General features: G+C 46.1%; 1 protein-coding gene across 6 annotated transcripts in view; it reads right to left on the minus strand.

Annotated features, from left to right (window-relative positions):
* Positions 1–1,774: 1,774 nt before the first annotated feature.
* The window catches only part of VLDLR (very low density lipoprotein receptor), a 30,954-nt gene continuing 13,119 nt past the window's right edge, over positions 1,775–19,609 (minus strand). Inside the window, exons 4-20 of one of the 6 annotated variants that reach the window (XM_045469290.1) lie at positions 15,969–16,091; positions 14,477–14,599; positions 12,403–12,774; positions 12,157–12,279; positions 11,947–12,069; positions 11,364–11,483; positions 11,107–11,232; positions 9,942–10,113; positions 9,119–9,337; positions 8,071–8,189; positions 7,401–7,540; positions 6,958–7,099; positions 5,736–5,882; positions 4,784–4,867; positions 4,327–4,407; positions 3,303–3,472; positions 1,775–2,425 (exon numbers count right to left, since the gene is read on the minus strand). In XM_045469290.1, coding sequence (XP_045325246.1) covers positions 2,390–2,425; positions 3,303–3,472; positions 4,327–4,407; positions 4,784–4,867; positions 5,736–5,882; positions 6,958–7,099; positions 7,401–7,540; positions 8,071–8,189; positions 9,119–9,337; positions 9,942–10,113; positions 11,107–11,232; positions 11,364–11,483; positions 11,947–12,069; positions 12,157–12,279; positions 12,403–12,774; positions 14,477–14,599; positions 15,969–16,091 — 2,420 coding nt within the window. In that variant the 3' untranslated portion in view covers positions 1,775–2,389. The remainder of the gene's footprint in view (positions 2,426–3,302; positions 3,473–4,326; positions 4,408–4,783; positions 4,868–5,735; positions 5,883–6,957; positions 7,100–7,400; positions 7,541–8,070; positions 8,190–9,118; positions 9,338–9,941; positions 10,114–11,106; positions 11,233–11,363; positions 11,484–11,946; positions 12,070–12,156; positions 12,280–12,402; positions 12,775–14,476; positions 14,600–15,968; positions 16,092–19,609) is intronic. The other 5 variants (XM_045469293.1, XM_045469292.1, XM_045469291.1 and 2 more) reach the window with 5 other exon arrangements.

Raw genomic sequence — 19,609 nt, forward strand, 5'->3', positions numbered from 1 at the left:
CAAGCCATATTAACTATTCTTAATACGTAATTACTTCATATCTTCAGCACTTGAGTTAGAGTTTCTGTCCTTGGCTCCTACAGGGGGTAGGGCAAGGTAAAAGATGGAGGTTGGAGACTCTTAGAAGGTTGGAGACTGGGACCTTGAACCTAAAAGAATACAGGTGGGACTGGAATGTAAGAGGAGATGATGGAGAATAATGCTTGATTTTATTCTTAAAAACTATGGCTTTGGGCCTTAAAGTTGATGAGCACTGCACAGTCCTCGTAATGGGGGAAAACACTGGTATCTTCAAGCTTCCCAGGAGGGAACTTTGTGTTGCTCTAATTCAAAAAAATTAATCAGTGGGTTTTGTAGCATAGGGTCAAAGTACCAGGCAACCAAAGGGCCTTCAGAGTTCAGATACGATGAATGCTAACCTACTTATCACATGGGCACTTCAGATACCCTATGTCGGCAGGCCACATCCTGTTTAGTGTAGTGACTATTTAAAGAGGAAGTAACAGGTGGACAGTTGAAGAATCCTGCCTTCACGGCTACAGCCTCTTCCTTCTATATTCCGGAATTGCACACCCCCCAACAAAAGCCCATGCCTTTCACCTTGATCCATCTGACCAAAATCACAACAGGTATCTATTAAACAATATGGCAGAAGCAACTTCATGTTGGATTGTTGATCTCTGCCTAAGCCACAACAGAGGTGTCAAATGCCTTACTTACATTCCACGTGCAAGTGGAATGGGAGTCACCCACGGATCTGTCATCCACTTATCTCAAAATACCTCTTCATCCTCTTGCTCCTGCATTGGTCATTTAATCCCAAAAAGAATCCTGCCTTCTGCAGCAGACTCCGCATCTCATTTTGGAATTAGAGCATCTTCCCAGGAATTCAAGCCTCCTATCTTCCCTTGCTTGCCCACATCCTGAGACTTGAGAGAAACGAGGCAATGGCCAACCTGATGGAAAACTTAGTAAAGCCCCGTGCTACTTTTTCTTCTACCCAAATTCCTTATCTGCCCTTCATACTAAAAATGTCAGACATTTTCCATTGAAGGAATCCATGCCAGCCAGACTGAAAAATTAGAAGGTACTGCAGGTTATCCATGAAGTCACATTGGAACAGTGGTTTTTCAAATGTTAGCTTACATCAGAATCACCTGAAGGGCTTGCGGAAACATATTCCTGGACCCCACCCCTAGAGTTTCTCATTCGGCAGGTCTGGGAAGGGACCTGAGAACTTGCATTTTTAACAAGTTCTCAGAGGATGGAGATGTTAACCCCACTGAGAACCACTACCTTAGAGTTCAAGAATGGCACTGAATGTTACCTCTCCAGCCCTCTTCGTGGAAGACTGTGTACACGTATAAAAGCAGAACACACTTAGCTCAAGGACAAGAAGCAAGCATCCTGGAGCTACATATAATGATAGGACACGGAAAACAGAGACTTAAGCATGAAGAAGAAGAATTGGCAGAAATCTTAGCACAGGTTTCTAGATCAGGGAACAAATGAATGAGAAAAGGAACTTTCCCCTGAACAAGAGGAATTCTAGGTATAGGCTAAGTCAGCTTCTTTTACAAAATAAATAACTGGGGAACAAATATTAAGTGGTACCTTGTTCTCTTGGTACTTGGTTGTAAGAGAAAATAGCCAAATTACAGGCTTAGTTATGCAACATCAAGGTCTGTATCACGTAGCTCCTATAGTTCATTAGAACGCTTGATTCTACTCAGGCTGTTTATAGAAGTTTATCCTAGAGGAATAGGCACAAACCGTGGGTAAGCTGCTTGGTTTAATTGTTTTAGCACTTGAAAAAAAAATGTACAGTAGTTTGAACACTCAGTCTTTGCAAGCCTCCACTGAGGTCCAAGGTTTCATTCATACGTACAAAATTAGTTTACAAATTTTTTGGCAATTTCATCTTAGTAACCCGTTTTATCCTATTGCCATTGTCCCAACCGTTGAAAAAGTTTACAATAATTTACATAGAAATATTTTCAAAGTGCTTAAGAATAGTGATTGTTTTCTGGGATATTTACAGATGGCCTATACAATATATGTACAGGTGGTCTACACTATAGCACAAGTGTCATTGCTGGAATATGGCTTTCTAGGGAAAGTGCATATTTGGCCAGATGTGGCAATACTGTCTAGAAGTTCAAGGGTTAGATACTTGGTAACCACATCCAAAGCTGAAGTAGAATGTGGGCAGGGATATTTACAAAAGTCATATAAAAACGGTCAAGTAGACAAGCTTGATCCATGTAAAGATATCTTGATGTTCTTCCAGACTGGAGGAAGAAAGACTTCAGGCGTTGGCTCGGTTACCATTCCGAAGTGGGGGGAGGGTATTGGTCTAGACCTCAAAGGTCAAGACTCGTCTCAGAAGTCAAGCTAGATCATCATCTGTGCTTACAACTGATATCTGTGGAAGAGAAAGAGTACAGAATGAGCTTGGTGGTCGCTCACTGGCAGTAACTCCAGTCCCTGAAATGGACCTTGCTTTTGGGCTGGTCATTCAGAGACCAAAGGGGCATCGAAGGAAGTCAGAACTCAAAAAAGTATTGAGTTGTGTCCTTGATGCATTTTAACTTGAATCCATTGGTATCTACTTGGTAGACAGAGAAAACAGTGGAACTGATGCTGCCATTCTACTTAATGATCTTAAGTAGAATAGGGAAAAGACACATGTGTGCCATCAATTGACCACCATTCTTTGTTTTGCCCAAGAGCTTGAGAGAGGGAGTGCCGAGTACTTGTTTGGTTCACACTCTTCCCTAAGTGAAGGCCAAATACTCCAGTTGCGTTTCAACTGAAGAACAAGCAGCTGACTCTACCACTGAAAGGAAGCTAGCTATAGTAGATGGGATAGGTCACTTCCAAGCATTTGGTATTGGTGGCTAAACGAATCTCGCTTAATACACTGACTTTAAGCCAACTCCCCTATATAGGACGTGCTAATTTTTAAGTGTCCAGTAGACAGCGGCCTTAACAGTTCAAATAGGAGCCACTTGGTCCATATAAGTTGGTACATACGTTTTCCATAACCAAGAAATATCTCCAATAGTACAGTGATGACCTTAGATCGACTTACTTGTTCTATATGGGGCAGATGCTTAGCAACTGACTGGCATGTGTTCTAACAGGCTAGACTGTCTACTGTCCGGGTGGTAGATGTATTTGGTGGCTCTGTGATCCCAATGGCTCTTTCCAGCCCAAGCAGCCATAGCTTGAGTCAGCCGTCTCCTTTCCAGAAAGTCCTACAGCAAGCCATGGTGTATCAAGACACAAAGTTGACTTACTGCTGGGTACGTGTGTCCAACAGAAGCACTGTGTCTGCCAATGTCTATTGACAAGTCCTCTTCGGTAGTCTTCAAGTACACAGGATTGTCAAAGTTCATGCTTTTCATGTTCTTGTGCTGCCAATTCCGCCACATCAAATAGCCACCCACCGCTGCCATTGCCAAGAGCACTGAAAAAAGTGAGAAGGTGACTAGGCAGCCTCTAGTCTCAAAACGTCCAAAAAAAAGGGTCATGTTCAGGGATCGGTGATAGGTGACATGAATACAAATTTTAGGTTTTAGGAAGTTGGCATGGCTAAATGTTGGAAGATAAATGGGTCAGGAGCTTGAGACAAGTTCAGACCAGAGGTTAAGTGTCACTCTGTGGACTGGTGCTAAGCTCCACACAGCCACGTGGGCGAGTGTGGAGTCCTGGGCCCCTTCCTGGGCCAAGTGAATTAAAATTGCACAAGTTTCTGGAGGGCTTTCCAAGTGTTCCCCCAGGCGTGTTAGCTAGGCTTGGAATCCAGTATCTGAGGATAAAGTGACCCTTTTAGCCCAGTGCTTTAGAATCCTCATGCCCAAAAATTGCTCTAGAAGTTCTTTCCCCGGAGTTCAATAATTCTTAACCATTTTTAATTTACCCTGTACAAGTCCTCCAACCCCTCAGGAAGGCATTCAAGTGTCTGTATGTCTCCCCTGTGTGACGCATCATATACATTTCAAAGAGGGGAATAGACCTGTGTTCTTTACCTAAAGGGACGTGTTGTGAAAGGGGAAGAGCCAGACTAACAACTGTGGAGTAGAGAGCAATCAGCACCATTCATGGAATAGCTGAGAATTTATCACTGGGAGTCACTCTGCTAAGTACACCATCGAAGAGAAAGGTATGGACTTCCGTGTGCCATGCTGGGGACAGAGTGAATGTGGTCAATGTCACGAGTACTGTGACCATGGGAGAGGGGTCTCTAGATGGATGAGAAATGTCCATCTGGTTGGTGGTGAACAAATTCATCAGGCCCAGATACGTAGGGAATGTACTTACAGAGAGGAAGGATGGCCCAGGCAGCAGAAGTGCCTTTCGGAGGAACAGTGACCTCTGTTACCGCTGTGGTCACATTGATCCCTACAGGAGAATAAAAGGGATCACTTTAGATGGACCTGAATTCAGACTTAGAAATGTATCCGTCTGGCGGAGCACCTCATACCCGGTGCTCGTTACTGATGTTTAGTATCTACCGCTTTGTATACGAGGAGCAACTGGTCTACAAGTATTTGAGAGGCACGTGCTAGAACAGCTATTTCACTAACAGTTTGCTAACAGAAATCTTAATAAGTCAGAACAGGCTAAGAATTGCAGGCTCTAAGTCTTTGGAGTTCAAATGCATGTTACCAATCAGGGGCAGAATGAGTAGTTACAGGCTGCATTAATTACATAAGCAATAGATACAGGGAGTGTGGCTGTTAGCTGAGATTCACAGTTGGCAGTACTGGCCCAGTACCTCCAGGAGCTAGTCCACTAGTTGGCGAACTTTCTATTGTGTTGAAACGCTTTGTCTCTCTGTAAGTCACAGTAGTTGCAGTACCTGAATTACAAAGACCAAGAACCTGGTTAATGCCAAGGTTCCAGAGTGGCTAGCTGTTTCGTCCAGATAAATCATGAGAATGCTTATTTAACACCACGGGAGACAGACAAATCACTGCTGAGCTAAAGTTGCACGGCCAAGGCTGAAAGAAAGTCTTCATGCAAAACCAAAGACACGTAAGACTTGGGACAGAACAGTCAGCATTTGGAATTTGACAATTCAAGAAGATGCACAGCCACACTTACCCCTGTCAGCACCATCCTGGAAGTTACAAGAAACGCTCTCAAAACCAGATTAGCAAACGTACTGTTCTTACTGTCAGATTGCCTTGCAATGACTTTCTTAGTAAACTGACCTAATCTCTGCAGGAACTCCTTAGTAAGCTAGTAAAAGCCTCACACTGCGAATTCCTTGCTCACAAGAAGTGACTTTAATTTGCCACGCAATGAAAAGCTAAGGACAAAAGATGAAAGTCAAGTTTAAATGTGAGTAGAAGATGGCATCGCCCACTGGGGCCGTAAGGGTTCCCGTAATGATGGCCCCTTGGGAGGAAAATATTAAGACTCGGTTTAGTTATCTGCAAGTTGGCTAGCTCAGTGCTGTTACAGGCCTCACTGGTGCAAATCAGTCTAGTCGAAATCACTCTTGAGTCAGCTACAGACTCGCCTGATGCTGACGTGAGTTAGAAGTCAGTTCTGAAGTACAGACATGAAACCCTGGCGTGCAAGTAGCAGATACATTCCCAAATCTATTCCAAGAATCAGTTAGAACAGAATTCTTTAAAAATCCAGGCTGGTTTTATGGCTAGTGTCTTATTCTGTTGCCTACTGTTGTGTCCCGTTGGTGGTTGTAAAGGAAAAAGCCTTACTGTGGCACTCCCGGCCGTTTTCCTCTAGATTGTACCCATTGGGACAGGAACAGGTATACTTTGGAGAGTGATCGTTAATTTGTGGTGCTGGCAGGCACAGGTATTCACATCCTCCGTTCTCCATGTCCTCTTCACACCAATTTTTACCTATTGAGAAATAAAAGTCCTTTAAAATAGGTATTCTGGTGCCTGCTATACATGGAGCCCTGTCCTAGATGCTGAAGACATGAGCCCTTGTCCCCAAGGAGATGAAACTTGTCTATCTGTCAAACCTTGGAGCTAAACCAGTACAGAGAAGAAAAAATATAAGGGTATAGGAAGCATGCTCTAAGGATACCATAGATCCAAAGAAACTTGTGGGAAGTCGCACAAGGATTATGCCTTGAGGGGCGCCTGGGTGGCGCAGTCGGTTAAGCGTCCGACTTCAGCCAGGTCACGATCTCGCGGTCCGTGAGTTCGAGCCCCGCGTCGGGCTCTGGGCTGTTGGCTCAGAGCCTGGAGCCTGTTTCCGATTCTGTGTCTCCCTCTCTCTCTGCCCCTCCCCCGTTCATGCTGTGTCTCTCTCTGTCCCAAAAATAAATAAACGTTGAAAAAAAAAATTAAAAAAAAAAAAAAGGATTATGCCTTGAACAGGTGGGTGGTGAGGGAGCAGGTGGGGGAAGGAGGTACCTACTACTGGTCCAAAGCTTATAGTGAAGACTCAAGGGAAGGAGATTAGCATGTTCTCCTTCATCTTTGCCTTGCCTTGCTCCCACAAAGTGGAAGGAACCCAGCTACAGGGAGGTTTAAGGCTTTCTGTTACATAGAACCAGTCAAGTATTTTGAGCAGGAGATAGTATGAACAGATGTGGTTGAGGATCTACATAGAAGATGTGTCATGATGGGGAGGCAGAGAAAGTTTCTGGCATAAAGCTACTTTTGATGATAGTACAATCATCTTAGTATAAGAGATTGACGGCCAAAAGTTATGGAAAGCCTGAAATAAAAGACTGAACGCTGAGGGTTGGAAGGGAACACATGAGTTGAAGTTCTACAGCTCTCGAAGAAGTCAGAAATTTTAAAAAAAACATCAGCTTTGAAGTGTTTGAAGTGAGGGGAAGGAAGGGAAATTTTCCATTGTAGAGCAGGTTGAGTTGCTAAAGAGCTACCGATACCCAAGCAGGTACTACGTCATGCTGCTGTCCTTACAGTGGCCTTGCCGGGCCGTGCTCATCCACATTACCTGATGGCTGTACAAGTTCATGATAGACAATGATGTCTTGGGCATCGTTCAGGTTGTTAACGAGAGTGGCCAGCTCTGATCCAGTGAATTTATTGGCCCCATAGACTGCTTCATTTTCCCCATCGATCCAGTAGACACGATCCTAAAACAGAACACCCAAACGAGCATGTGTACCTGGGATTAACACAAGTCATTATCTGAAGTCATCATCATTTACTTGCAATTTAATGGACCAGATTTACTGAACACTGGTCTGGGACACTGGATGTCCCAGACTATAAAAGATGCAAGTTGAGGTTTCTTAAAGTGCCGTAATAAACCAGCATAGAATTTGTCCCATGTTGTAAGTGTCCAACCCCCTCTTCCCGCGTGCCTGTTCTTTCTCCCCCAGGACGCTACAGTAACTCAGAGGTACACACTTAGACATGAGGCACACATCTCACCTCAAATATGGTTAGTGCGAGAGGATGGGCTAGGAACTCCAGAGACTTGAGGACAATCCTACGATCTTGGCCATTCAAGTCCACGCTGGACAACATGTGCAGCTTGGAGTCGAGCCAATAGAGACGGCTCTTTATAAGGTCTGGGGAAGAAAAGAATTGTCAAGGCACGATAAGCTGTCACGGCTCTGGCTTCCATTGAAAATATCCAAAAAGTCCAACATTCTACACTCATGGGTTCCTTCTCCAGCCCAGTTTCATAAGGGGGTCCCACAAACCTTGTGAAGCAGCTGGCAGAATCTGAACACATATTCATTCTGGGAGACTAAGGGAGTGCCTAAGGTTCTCCAAGGAGCTGCCTTGAGAAATGTTACATTATATAGAAGTATTAAGCTAGCGTGTTGTTCTGCCCCTACGGGATGAGAGTTTCCAAGGCCCAAGTTCAGGCTTCCCTGAATTCCTGTCACCTATTGGGTCCAAATGGACATAAAAGCTAGCGGTGGTGCAGCAAGTAATTTGTTAAGTCCACTGTCCCACTTGAATTGCTCAGTTACTCTCTTCCAAAAGTCCTACGAAGGGAAGCATAGAGAACTGTCTGCCATAGTGCAGAATAAACTGTAGAGAGAAGCGAAAACTGCAGAACTGGCGGTCAAGGAAGGAAGAACATACGTACCAAGGGTAATTCCATTAGGCCATTGGATGTCCACTGTCACCAGAGGCCGTCTATCAAATCCATTCATGCCCGCTTTTTCTATTTTAGCGGGTTCTCCCCAGTCTGACCAGTAAACAAAGCTGGGAAGAGTTAAATGAGATAAGCCTCAGCGGTGTGGAAGGCATAAACTCGTAGTTTGCGACACACATTTAAAGAATGAATAGAAAACTCGAGAGACGATCAGTGACAATTCAGGGTCTAAATTATGTTCCGGGGAAACAAAAGTGAACACTGAGAATCTACAAGCTCATTATGGACTATATTAATCTATATAAGTGTGGCACTTATATTTCAACCCCAAGTCACAGGTTAGGTCTTTCTTTTCTGAAAGGCCAATTCTTTCAGAGGACCCAAAAACAAATACATGCTAAGTTTTAGGGTAGGGGCTGGCTGATTATGTTCTAGTGAGGATTCATGGGGGTCAACAGTGGGTAGTACAGGCTCAGTCAACTTCCCCAGCTGCTTCCCTGTATTATTTAGTGGCAATTTAGAGAGATGTCTCCGTGAAGTGTTGCTAGACAGGTCCATTTATTTCCCCTGGACTTTCAGGCAACTTGGACATGTAGATGAAAGCTTTGAGGTATTGTGGTTACCACAATCCCCCGACTCGTGTTGGTACTTGGGTTTGCTCATTGGGAGCTAACGTAACAAAGAATTCAGACAAAAATTAAAAATCACTCGGAAACAAGGTGGGTGGCCACAAGGGCTCAGGTACAGCTTTTGGTGCGTGTCACAGCAGACCTGTCGTTTCATTAATGTCAAGCAGCGGTCATACAGCCAGGGAGGGCCTGTAGTACAGTCCACCATGGCATCGCCGACATCTTGAACTGGATAATTGTTTGTTGTGGGGAGCTGAGTCTACGGCCACACCACCCTGAACGTGCCCCACCTCGTCTGCTGTGGAGAGCTGATAAGTCTTGGGATTTCAGTACTATTTCAGCCTCGGGATACCTCCTGGCATACACAGAAAGCATCCAAAAGGCTGTAAGATGAAAAGCAGACTACAAACCCAGACAGTGGGTCCACAGCTATGGAGGCAGGCTCCCGCAAGTCAGAGTTAAACAGGAACTTCCTCTTGGCTCCATCTAGGGTAGCTACTGAAATAGTCTTAGAAGCCGCATCCGTCCAGTAGATGGTCTTGTACACCCAATCAACAGCAATGGCTGCAGGATTATAGACATTGTCGATCATTTTAACATGTCTACCAACCTTGTCATCAATTGAGGCACTGAAACAGAATAGGTCACAAGAAATTTAAGAGTTTGACACCATCAGAGCCTGGAGAATGGACTTTTCTGTTTACAAAATGGTCAACAGCTTTGTTCAGAAGAAACGCCAGTAACACCATAGCTCATCACTCAGATTATTTCACTATGCCTCTTACTGGTCCTACACAATACTGTCCATTATTCAGTTGCTGTTACGTGTTCGATATGCAAGAATGACCCATTTCTAAGTGAAGCTATTTGTTTCAGGAGCCATCGTCTGCGTTTCTCTAGTTGCGGTTAAGAAAAAGCTGTCACTACCATTTCTAGCTTATAGCAGCTATGAACAATTGTCAGTTAACTAGAGAGAAAGGGGTGAAAATAGGAAAAGTTGAGATGTGCTTTGTGATAATCCTATAGCTATAGCCACCTTGTACTTGACAGATGATTGTTAATTTCTAAGGAGGAACTGATAGTCATATAATAGTTGGAGAATCAATCAGCGTTCAGATTTAAGAGTCCCAGCTCATTAGATACTAGATTGGAGCTACAAATTCCTCCAAACCTTCCCAAAGACCAAGTGACAAGGACTTGATGTCGAGACACCATGCACAGAACTGAAGTTACCTGAAGATGGCCTTTTGGCTTAGATCAGCCCAGAACAGCTTCTGAGCAGCGATATCCACATCCAGAGCCACTGTGTTTCTTAGCTGTTCAACGAGTTGGATGTATTCTTTCCTCTCCAAGCCAATCTTCCGGATGTCTCTTCGATTAGTGAAGATCAGACTTGGTTCTTTGCCTGCGAGAGAGGAGTCAGGTTTATTTGATTTTGCTGTAAGAAGGCAAGGTCCTTCTGAGTCAGCTCCTCCCGGAGGAGGAGCACTTGTAAAGTAAGGGCAATGCTAGACACCTGAGGAATATTCTTGCTGCACTCCGTGTTCCCTGGGACTGCAAGAACTTCCCACCATCGAAAAAGGCCGTCCTGGGGTCACAGCACTCAATGGGAGGGTGGCTGGTGGGTAAGTTACTTACTGGGATTGCGCTCAAGTCTGGGAAGCAGAGAGTAAGCAAACCTGGGAGGTGTTCATGGTGTCGGACACAAAAGAAACTGACTAAGGCAGGTGTCTGGGGAAACGATAGTCTGTTTAACCCATGATACTGCACTGTGAGTCAGTAGCATGGTTCCCAAGTACAGATAGTCCCCAACTTAGGCCTTTTTAACCTTACAATGGTACAAAAGGGAAGTTTGCGTTCTGTAGAAACCACACTTTGAATTCAGAGTTTGGATCTTTTCTCGGGGCCAGGGATAGGTGCTACCAACCTCTCTCGGGATGTTTTCTCATGATACTGCGCAGGAGCTCGGGGTCAGCCCCGCGATTACACGAGTGACCAACCGATCCACCAACGCCCATCTGTACCCATAAAACCATTCTGCTTTTCACTTTGAGTACAGTACTCAATACGTGACAGGAGCTACTCGATACTTGATGATAATACAGGCTTTGTGTTAGATGATGCTGCCTAACAATAAGCTAACGTAAGCGTTCTGAGCACATTTACGGTGGGCTTGGCGAAGCCATGCGACTTGGCAGGTTAGGTATGTTAAATGCATTTTCGACTTAGGATATTTTCAGCCTACAACGGGTTTATTGGATTGTGACGTCATCGTAAGTCAAGGAAGAGCTGCACTGTTTTAATTCCATATTGAGTTGACTCTTGGAGTCACTGGCTGTGGCTTTCGTAAGCACTTGCTCCTAAGGTACCAGAGCAACACGAACCCAAGTCCATTTACCTACTGCCTTGCACACGCCAGTGGCAAGATCCATCTGATATCCTCGACTACATTCACACTTGTAACCGCCTTTTAGGTTGATACAAATTTGGCTGCAGATTCCCGGGTTTTGGCATTCGTCAATGTCTAGGAGGGAAATTAGAATCAGTCTTGCTGTGCCTAGATGATACAGAGATACACAGTCTTTTCCAAGCCCCTCCCCTCCACCGCCACCCCCCCTGACCCCGGCCAGGGCTCAGGCTCCCTCCCTGACTCACCTCCACAGATTTTCTTATCTATCAGTTCAAACCCAGCTGCACAGTCGCACGCGTACCCTATAACAAGGTCCTTGCAGATGTGAGAACAGCCACCGTTATTAACCAGGCATTCGTTGACATCTGAAATAAAAAGGGACTAGAGTTACTCAGCACCTTACTCCAAATTGGCGTCTGCCCTGATGAACATTCAACCTTGGGGCTTTTTGTGATAAGGTTTCTAGTTCGTCTGGCCCAACCCATGATTTTCCTCCTCAGATCTAGTAATCTGTCTTCAAGGTATGCATCTCGGAGGGTTTCGTGGGATAGAAAACCCGTCTCCTTGGCAAGTTACTAGTTGGCTAAGTAGTACTTAGTCAATTTCCCTATTGTTGATCTGTCATTTATAAGGAGGTAAGACTGTGTACCAGTCTGTCACTGCTTCGACTTCTAAGGCATAAAAATGCCACTCTGGAGCCTGACCACTGAGGTTGGTTCACTACAAGTGGTTTAAGCAGGCACTGTACGGGTCTGTGTGGCATCATTAACTGTGGGCCAGGTCATTGACCTTCCCCACCCTGTACTCAGGCCGCCGGGGTCCACTTACGACATTCTTTGAGGGGCTCGTCACTCCAGTCCCTGCAGTCCTGCTCCTGGTTACATACTTTACCGATATCTATGCATTCCCCGCTTCTGCACTTGAACTTGCCAGGGCCCAAGCACTGATTGACTACAGAGAGAAACACAAAAGTGAGATTCCATGGTGGGGCCGCTCAGAGCAATCCTGCGACTCACCCCCAGGACGTGAGACCCTTACCGTTTTTGCAGTTGACTTCATCAGAGCCGTCCACGCAGTCTCGGATACCATTGCACTGCCTGCTGCCGTGGATGCAGCTTCCGTCCTCACACTCAAACTGGTCAGGGCGGCAGGTTCGCGAAGCTGCAGAGGGGGGCGTTGGCAAGACCATGGGATGGTCAGCCAAGCCGTCCCAGCTGACGCATGGAGGGGGAGGGGGAGGAGGGGGAGGAGGGAACAGGCCCTACTGATAGGAAGGCTACGTACGACAATTGACCTCGTCGCTGCCGTCTTTGCAGTCGGGGTCCCCGTCACACCGCCACTTCTTGTGGATGCACTCGCCCGAGCCGCACTGGGTCTCGCTGGCGGGGCACTTGGTGTGCATCCGCGGCTGCCGGCCGCACTGCTCCAGGGACTCGTCGGATTGGTCGGAGCAGTCGGCGTCGTCGTCACACACCCAGCTGAGGGGGATGCACGAGGACGTGCTGCACTGGAACTCGTGGGCGCCGCACGTTGGGGGCGCGCAGTCCAGCTCGTCGCTGCCGTCGCTGCAGTCATCCTGGCCGTTGCACACGAAATTCCTGGAGATGCAGCGGCCGCTGGAGCACGTGAACTCATCGGGGCCACACGTGATGTTGCCTGCGGAGAGACAGCAGGCTCCGCTGAGCACGTGTCCCGCGCGTGCTTTCCAGACTCTGGTCCCACAGTGTAGCATGCGGGATCTCAGATCACGAGCCCTAGCTTTCCAGCTTCACTAAAAAACTAACGTGGATCTCTATCAATATCCAAATTCGTGGAGTATCTAGCAAGCCGTCCCGGTATGTACAAGAGGCAGGGACTCTTGAATAAGAACAGAAATAAAGGACCAAGAAAAGAGTTGAAGACTCTTAAGTTAATTGGAGAGGAGAACCACAATCTGTCGGTAACTTAAAGCGACAGATAACTTGAACGAGAAAGGGGCAGTTCACTTTGAAAGGCAAAGACTCAGTTATCTCTCAATGGATAGACCACGGATCAGATTGTTAGCTAAAACCATTGTGTACCAGGTATACAAGCAAGTCACTCGTAATAAGCATTAGGACACTGTCACCAAAAAGAAGTCATCACGTTATACTACCACGCATGGTTCCTTCTCTGCTGGTCCTTCAAATGAGGATCCGGAATCACAGGTCTTAAATATTTTCAAGTGTTAGAAAGTCATTGCTAGGGCTAGAATCTCAATCTAGCAGCCCGCTAGGCTGATAACGATAAGCCAGGCAGACTAGCCAGTTTGTGCTTGGATTCAGATTCCTGCCGAATGAATCAAGGTCACAGTTTGGTGGTAATTAGGGTAGAAACCACGACTCTCTTGGGAAGCAAAGTCTAGATTAAAGAGGGAAACTCTGGGCAGCTCCCGGGCTTACCGAGCCATAAAAGCTCCATTCTAAGATTGAACACCAAAACTCACTGGACTAGGTGCGGTGATATTGACCTTGGAAGTCGACTTGTACACACGCAAGATGGACGTTTCGACCGCAAACACCCTCAGCTCACTTACTCTGCTGCATCAGGAGGCCCGTGCCCGTCAGACCTGGGAGGTGCAGCTTTCTGGGCCCTATAAAAGGGCGGTAGCTTGAAAGAGTGCTCAGAGCAGTGTTTGTTCAACCTAGGTATTTTCCCAGGGCCTGGCCTGAGACATGCGGCACTTTATTGCACATTTTCCAGGAAGAGTCACGTGAAAGCATAGGAAACTGAGCTCGTTTTTACAGGCAGGGACCGTGAGAAGAGACAAAAGTACCATCGGTGGAATGGAGTTTTCTTTGGGCATGTGCTGGCAAGATGTGAACGAACGTTTGTGCACCAAGTTACCCTTGGGAAAGGTTGAGCTAGAATCTAGCGTGGGCGTGGGGGGCTACGAAAGGCTTGTATGATGTTCACGTAATTTATTCCAATCAGCAGACCCACTGGAGACCGAGGAATAAGCTTTCTGGCCCTAGTCCCCTCCTCGTTTCATCCAGCCCCAGTGAGGAAGGCCCACGACTTCCTGTCCTGATGGAGACTGGAGCCCAACGCACGATTCTGTGGCTTCACTGAGCTGCTTCTAAACGCTAGTGCCCTGAATGACTTACCTGCTTCTCGCTATCTGCCTAGAAGAAACCCCGAAGCAAGCCGTGGTCAGTTACCATGGGAACGTGTGGCCGAGTTTCAGGGCAGTGAGGAAAGCCAAGGAGTCGAGCAGAGAGTGAGATCACGGAAAAGCGCGTCAACGGAGCTGTTCTCTTCACGCTCCGGGGAGCTTCCCTGCCCACCCTTGAGAAAAGGGGTCTCTGGGATACAAGCCACTCCACACTGGTCTTCTTACCACAGTTCTCTTCATCTTCTCCACTGTCACAATCGTGTTCACCATCACATCTCCAGGACACGGGGATACACTGAGTGGAGCGGGCGCCACAGCTGATTTCATTAATGCGGCATGTTCTCATATCTGTTGACGATATACAGTCTCAAAAGAGCCTCCAAACTCATCAGGGCAAAGCTGCTGTTCCTGTGCTGCCTGTGAGTGGTCACACCTGCACCTCAGCGGCCTGGCCGGCGGATGCGATCGGACCTACCGTGGCGGAAGCCCGGGGCGGCTCGGGAGCCCTGCCAACCTGTGCCACCTGGCAGTGCACCTGAGAGCCTGGACCGTGTTACTCCTTCAAGGTTCCATGGCGCGCTCAGTCCTGGCTTTTGTTTTACTTGGCATGGTTAGGCTTACTGGCCGGCCTGCTCCTTGACCTTTTTTTTTTTTTTTTTATATCGGATATCAGATAAGGTCACCCGATGCCAACTTCATTAAAGGCTGGAAGGTCTAACACCTGTGAAGTCTTCCTTTGACTAGATTCCTTTATAGGCTTCTTCACAACCTACTTTAGACTGGCAAAACGGGGACGGCTCCTGAAGGTTGACCTCACCGGGCCATCCTCAGGGCCACGTCTTTGTGGAACCTGTCTTTACCTGTGGGGACTTACCTGCCTTGACCAATGTTCTGATCGCTCCCCTTATTTCTTGCCTAGAAAACTGAGATGGACACATTTAGCTTCCTTTCTGCTTCGCTGTGTTTTGTAAATCCTATTCCAGACCTAAACTTCGCTCCTATTGGGACTGCGTGTTCAGTGCTTTCACAGGTCTCTCCTGCTTTGAAATGAACGCCAAGACATGCTTCACCACGACAGTCAAAGGATCCCAATTTATCTGTCCCAAATCCTCCTCTTCTGTGATGTCACAGACCATTTCCTGAATATCAGCCTAAGGACACAGATAGACCTTTGAATACCTATGAGGTTTCTCTTATTTAAGAACAAGCTGTAAGCTTTACCCTACTTCAATAACCTTAGGTAACAGGTTTGTTAAAAATCACGATGTCCCCCTATATTTAGCCACCTTACCCCATCAGTAATTGATTTTTTTTTCCAATCGCCTAACCTGTGCATCTAAAAGCTTATCCTTGGCGCAAGTGGTCCCTCATATAGCTCAGCTTCCAGGACCACAGTACGATCTGCTTGGAGTCCTGATTACCAAACATTTGCAATCTATGCACCTAGTCAAGGAGTTCTTCATCAAATCTGCTGGCTTCCGTCGTACATACTCAATAGTGAAGCTACCCAAGAGGACGTGAGTCTTGTGAGACTAGGGAGAACATTCTTTAAAGGACACGGATCGACTGCTCGTGACTCGACTGACCTTGGAGTCAAAGGGCCTACACATCACGGTCGGCAAAGGGAAACTACAACCAAGTTTCAGATGAAAACCATACTTGGAGCTCTGAGACACAAACCAGCCTGGAAACGTTAAGGTCCAAAGCAGTCACTCACGGCACTGTTCGGGGCTTTCGTCAGAGCCGTCTTCACAATCGGGATCTCCGTCACACTGCCACCGGCTGGGGACACATTGGCCATTGTTGCAAACAAAGTCCGACTCGGCACATGTCTTCTTCACTACAAAAGTGTATTTGCAGGGTTAAAGTCGAAGTCACCCAAGAGCTTATATTCCCATGGGGGGTAAAAATGAATGCTGGTACGTTGGCTTCTAACAATAAGGCTGAGTCAATTGGCTCTCAACTGACAGTGTCCAGGAGAACACTAGAAAAACCTATTTTCACTTTTCCAGAGAAAGGGGCCCACTTGAGAGAGCTGGAGGGGACAGAAGTCACGGTAAGGTTGCTCATTACCTGACAGCTCAGGGATACCTCCTAATGAACTTCTTGCAAGTTTCATACTGTTGAGTGTAAGTCATAGTTTCATGCTTTTATGCGTTTCTTCCAAGTCATTCAAATAACCTCCTAAGGTTTAAAAGCCAAACATTCCATCCTATGACTGGATCACAGTACAATTGTTCTAGGGGCTTCTCTAAACAGCCCACGGGTTTAGTGTAGAGTTGGGACACGCTTCAGGACTGAATACTGTCACTCCTACAGGTCTGTTGGGGTGGAGGAACCCGCCCAGTAAGAAACAGAAAAAGCTTAAACACGAGGACAAAAGAAGTCACGTTTAGAGTCCTAGAGACAGACTAACATCGACTGACTGAAAGTCACCGAAGCCGCTGTGGAAGCTACTAGTCTCTTTGAGGCCTAGAGTGAAAGTTGCCTATAACAAGGTATCAGGTGTCTGTGAATTCCTACTAGGGCAGGACTTTTCTCCTAGAATTTTGGTGACTCAGGTTGTTGTCCAAATAAGGAAAATCTCAGGAGGAAGGGGACACTGTTAAATACCAGGAAGATAAGCATAAACCTGGACTCTCTTAAACCAGCCAGGTGGCTTGGTCACCTTCTCCACAAGGGAGTCAGAGAGAAAGAGGAATCTCAATAAGCAGCCACACAGGGTGTTCTAGGCTCATCCTTCCCAGGCTATGTTGTTCTTCTCTCATGTGCCTAAACTTTCTACCTAAATTTCCAGTTTAAGATCTTCTTCTCTAACGAATATTCTGTACTGGTAAATCAGCGTAAACCCCATTAATTTGCTCAAAACTTGAAAGGGACTGCTTCAGATCCAGGGTTTGAGCTACATACAACTTGCAGGGTGTAGGGGACGCTAAAGTACAGGGCCGCTCTCGTTGTGCCTCAGACACCGTGCGGCAGGGGAAATCGTGACTACGGTCAATTCCGAGAACTCACATTGTGGTGATGAATCATGATGATCTGAAAAGGATTATTCATCTCCTTGAATTGTGTAGCCAAGGAAACGAGAAAAGCCACATTGGCTCTTGGATTCGCACCTGTTTGTAAAATCCCTGAAATACTCAAACCCCAGTATGAATGGTGAAGGCCATATCCCGGGCCCATGTGCTCCCGCGCATGTAGGAAGGTGCTAGAACATCCATAGAGCTGCTTGCTGCAATTCAACCTGTGATGGTCCTCAGGAAGAGGAGGCAGGAAATGGCTTTAAGGAGACCACACTGGTTTGAAGACAGATTAAAATGGTATAGGGATGGGCAAGAGGGGAGACTCTGCAAAGTGTGACGGCAAACTATAAACAGGGACAGACAAATTGCTTGAGTTTGTCTCTCTCCATTCTGAACACAGTCTGGGAGGGTCAAGAAAGGCTGTCGGAATGGGACCCGAAGAGGTGGATAGAGATTCAGGTGTGCCACCGGGAAGGAGGGCTACCTGTTTCCTCCTCGGAGAGCTCAAGTTACTGATTAATCAGATCAGCCCGACACTTGTAAAACAGTGAGTTACTGAGACCCACGGAAGCACCTGGTTTCTGGAGTCTCCGCTTCAACTGACTGAAAATGCTGGTCGACACGCTGGAAAGAAACAGCCCTGCTGAAATTGCAACCAAGTTCAGCATCAAGAGGCTGGATAGGAAGAACACTACAAGGCTTTCTGAGTTTTAAGCATTTCTGCTGCCTTTTTCTTCCAGGGAGGAAGATCTCAAAACAAGCATTCGGAGCTTCCCTGAGCAGGGCTCCCATGTTCCTTCTCTACCTTCAGAACCACGAGGCAGAGACCAATTCTGGCCAAGGATATATTTAATTTTTACCACCTCATGTGATTGTGAGCGATAACTCCATCTACCTCCTCAAATCTTCTCAATCTTCCTGCTGTGTGTCTGGAAGTTACTGAGGTGGAGACTATTTTTAGGAAAAGCCAGTGGTGACCCCTAAGAGGCCCCAGGTTAGGTGCTACCAAGTTAGATGGTAAAAGGAGGCTTCTGGAAAGAACAATGAAAGACAAAGAACAATGGGTCTTGCCAAATATACATTTGGGAATGCAGGAAGAATTGTGACTTTCCAAAAGAAGAGTTGCCAAGAGTGAGTCCTTGCAGGGAGATACTTCGTGAAGGATTTATATCACCTACGTAACCTAGCAGTTGCAAGAACTCCATGTCTTGGAGGATAGACTAAAATCCCAGTTTTAGGGTGTAAATAGGGGCATATTGATGCCAGGAAGACTCTTGGTCCTGAGACTGGAGATGAGTTTCTTCCCTGAGACTAGAAAGGACTTTCTGTTGTTCCCAAATGAGCTCCTAGTCCCTATTTCAATGTACAAACACCTATGCTATTGCTCGGCGAGCTCAAGCATAAGATCGTCTGCCATGATGCTTAGGCTATGCCATTTTTGTAATGATGCATGAAAAAGCAGAGAAAGGCATAACGAGATGGCAATTGATACAATCTACATCTGGCTTCTATTTTTCTTGTGTGTTTCTAATTTGTACAGCGGACATGTGTGTATATAACATCTTTTAAGAGGCAAATGACAGTGTTGTCCCTGGCATTCACACACAACATCGTTTTAGGATTTTTACACCACAGAACAAAGGGATCAAAAAGCAAACTGGGGCATATATTCAGGGTACCTCTGTGCCACCTTGATGTGTATTTCTCAGCTGTGGTGGCTCAACACGAGGGTACACAGATTGCATAGGGGCATTTCTCACAATGATCTTTGGATAGATGCTGATCAATGCTTATGATGGTATATCCCCACTTTCCTGGGGAAAGACTGTCTTCCACTCTGTTTAATGCTTGAGAATTACCACCTGTGGTAGGCAGAGAATTTAAAAAAAAAAAAAAATCCTTATCTGATCTATGATCTGCACTGGCCTGTATTTTCTATGCCAGGAGTTTATTAACCTTATAAAACCTTAGGGGATTTCTTACTGCTCGTGGCTTGCTTTATTTTCAGGGGTGAGGATCAGAGCCATTGGAGAATTAAACAAAAGGAAGTCTGTTCCAAGCAAGCTTCTGTCTGTCTCTGCTTCGGGTCCTGGGGTCCCCTCTCCTTGCTTCCTCTACCACATGTTTGCCTGATCTACAAACAGGTCCTGTCATTTGAAAGCACCTCCACTTTATCTTCCACGTCCCACACTCAGGTTGATAGCCCCATGTTAAACATTCAACTATACTCCTCTAGGCCAGGACGTATAGACTCTTTGGAGTTTTTAATATATTTTTAATATATAAAATATATTAAATATATTTAATATTTTTATTATATTTTATATTATATTTA

Source organism: Leopardus geoffroyi, chromosome D4 (assembly GCF_018350155.1).
Source record: "Leopardus geoffroyi isolate Oge1 chromosome D4, O.geoffroyi_Oge1_pat1.0, whole genome shotgun sequence".
NCBI classification, from domain to species: Eukaryota; Metazoa; Chordata; class Mammalia; order Carnivora; family Felidae; genus Leopardus; species Leopardus geoffroyi.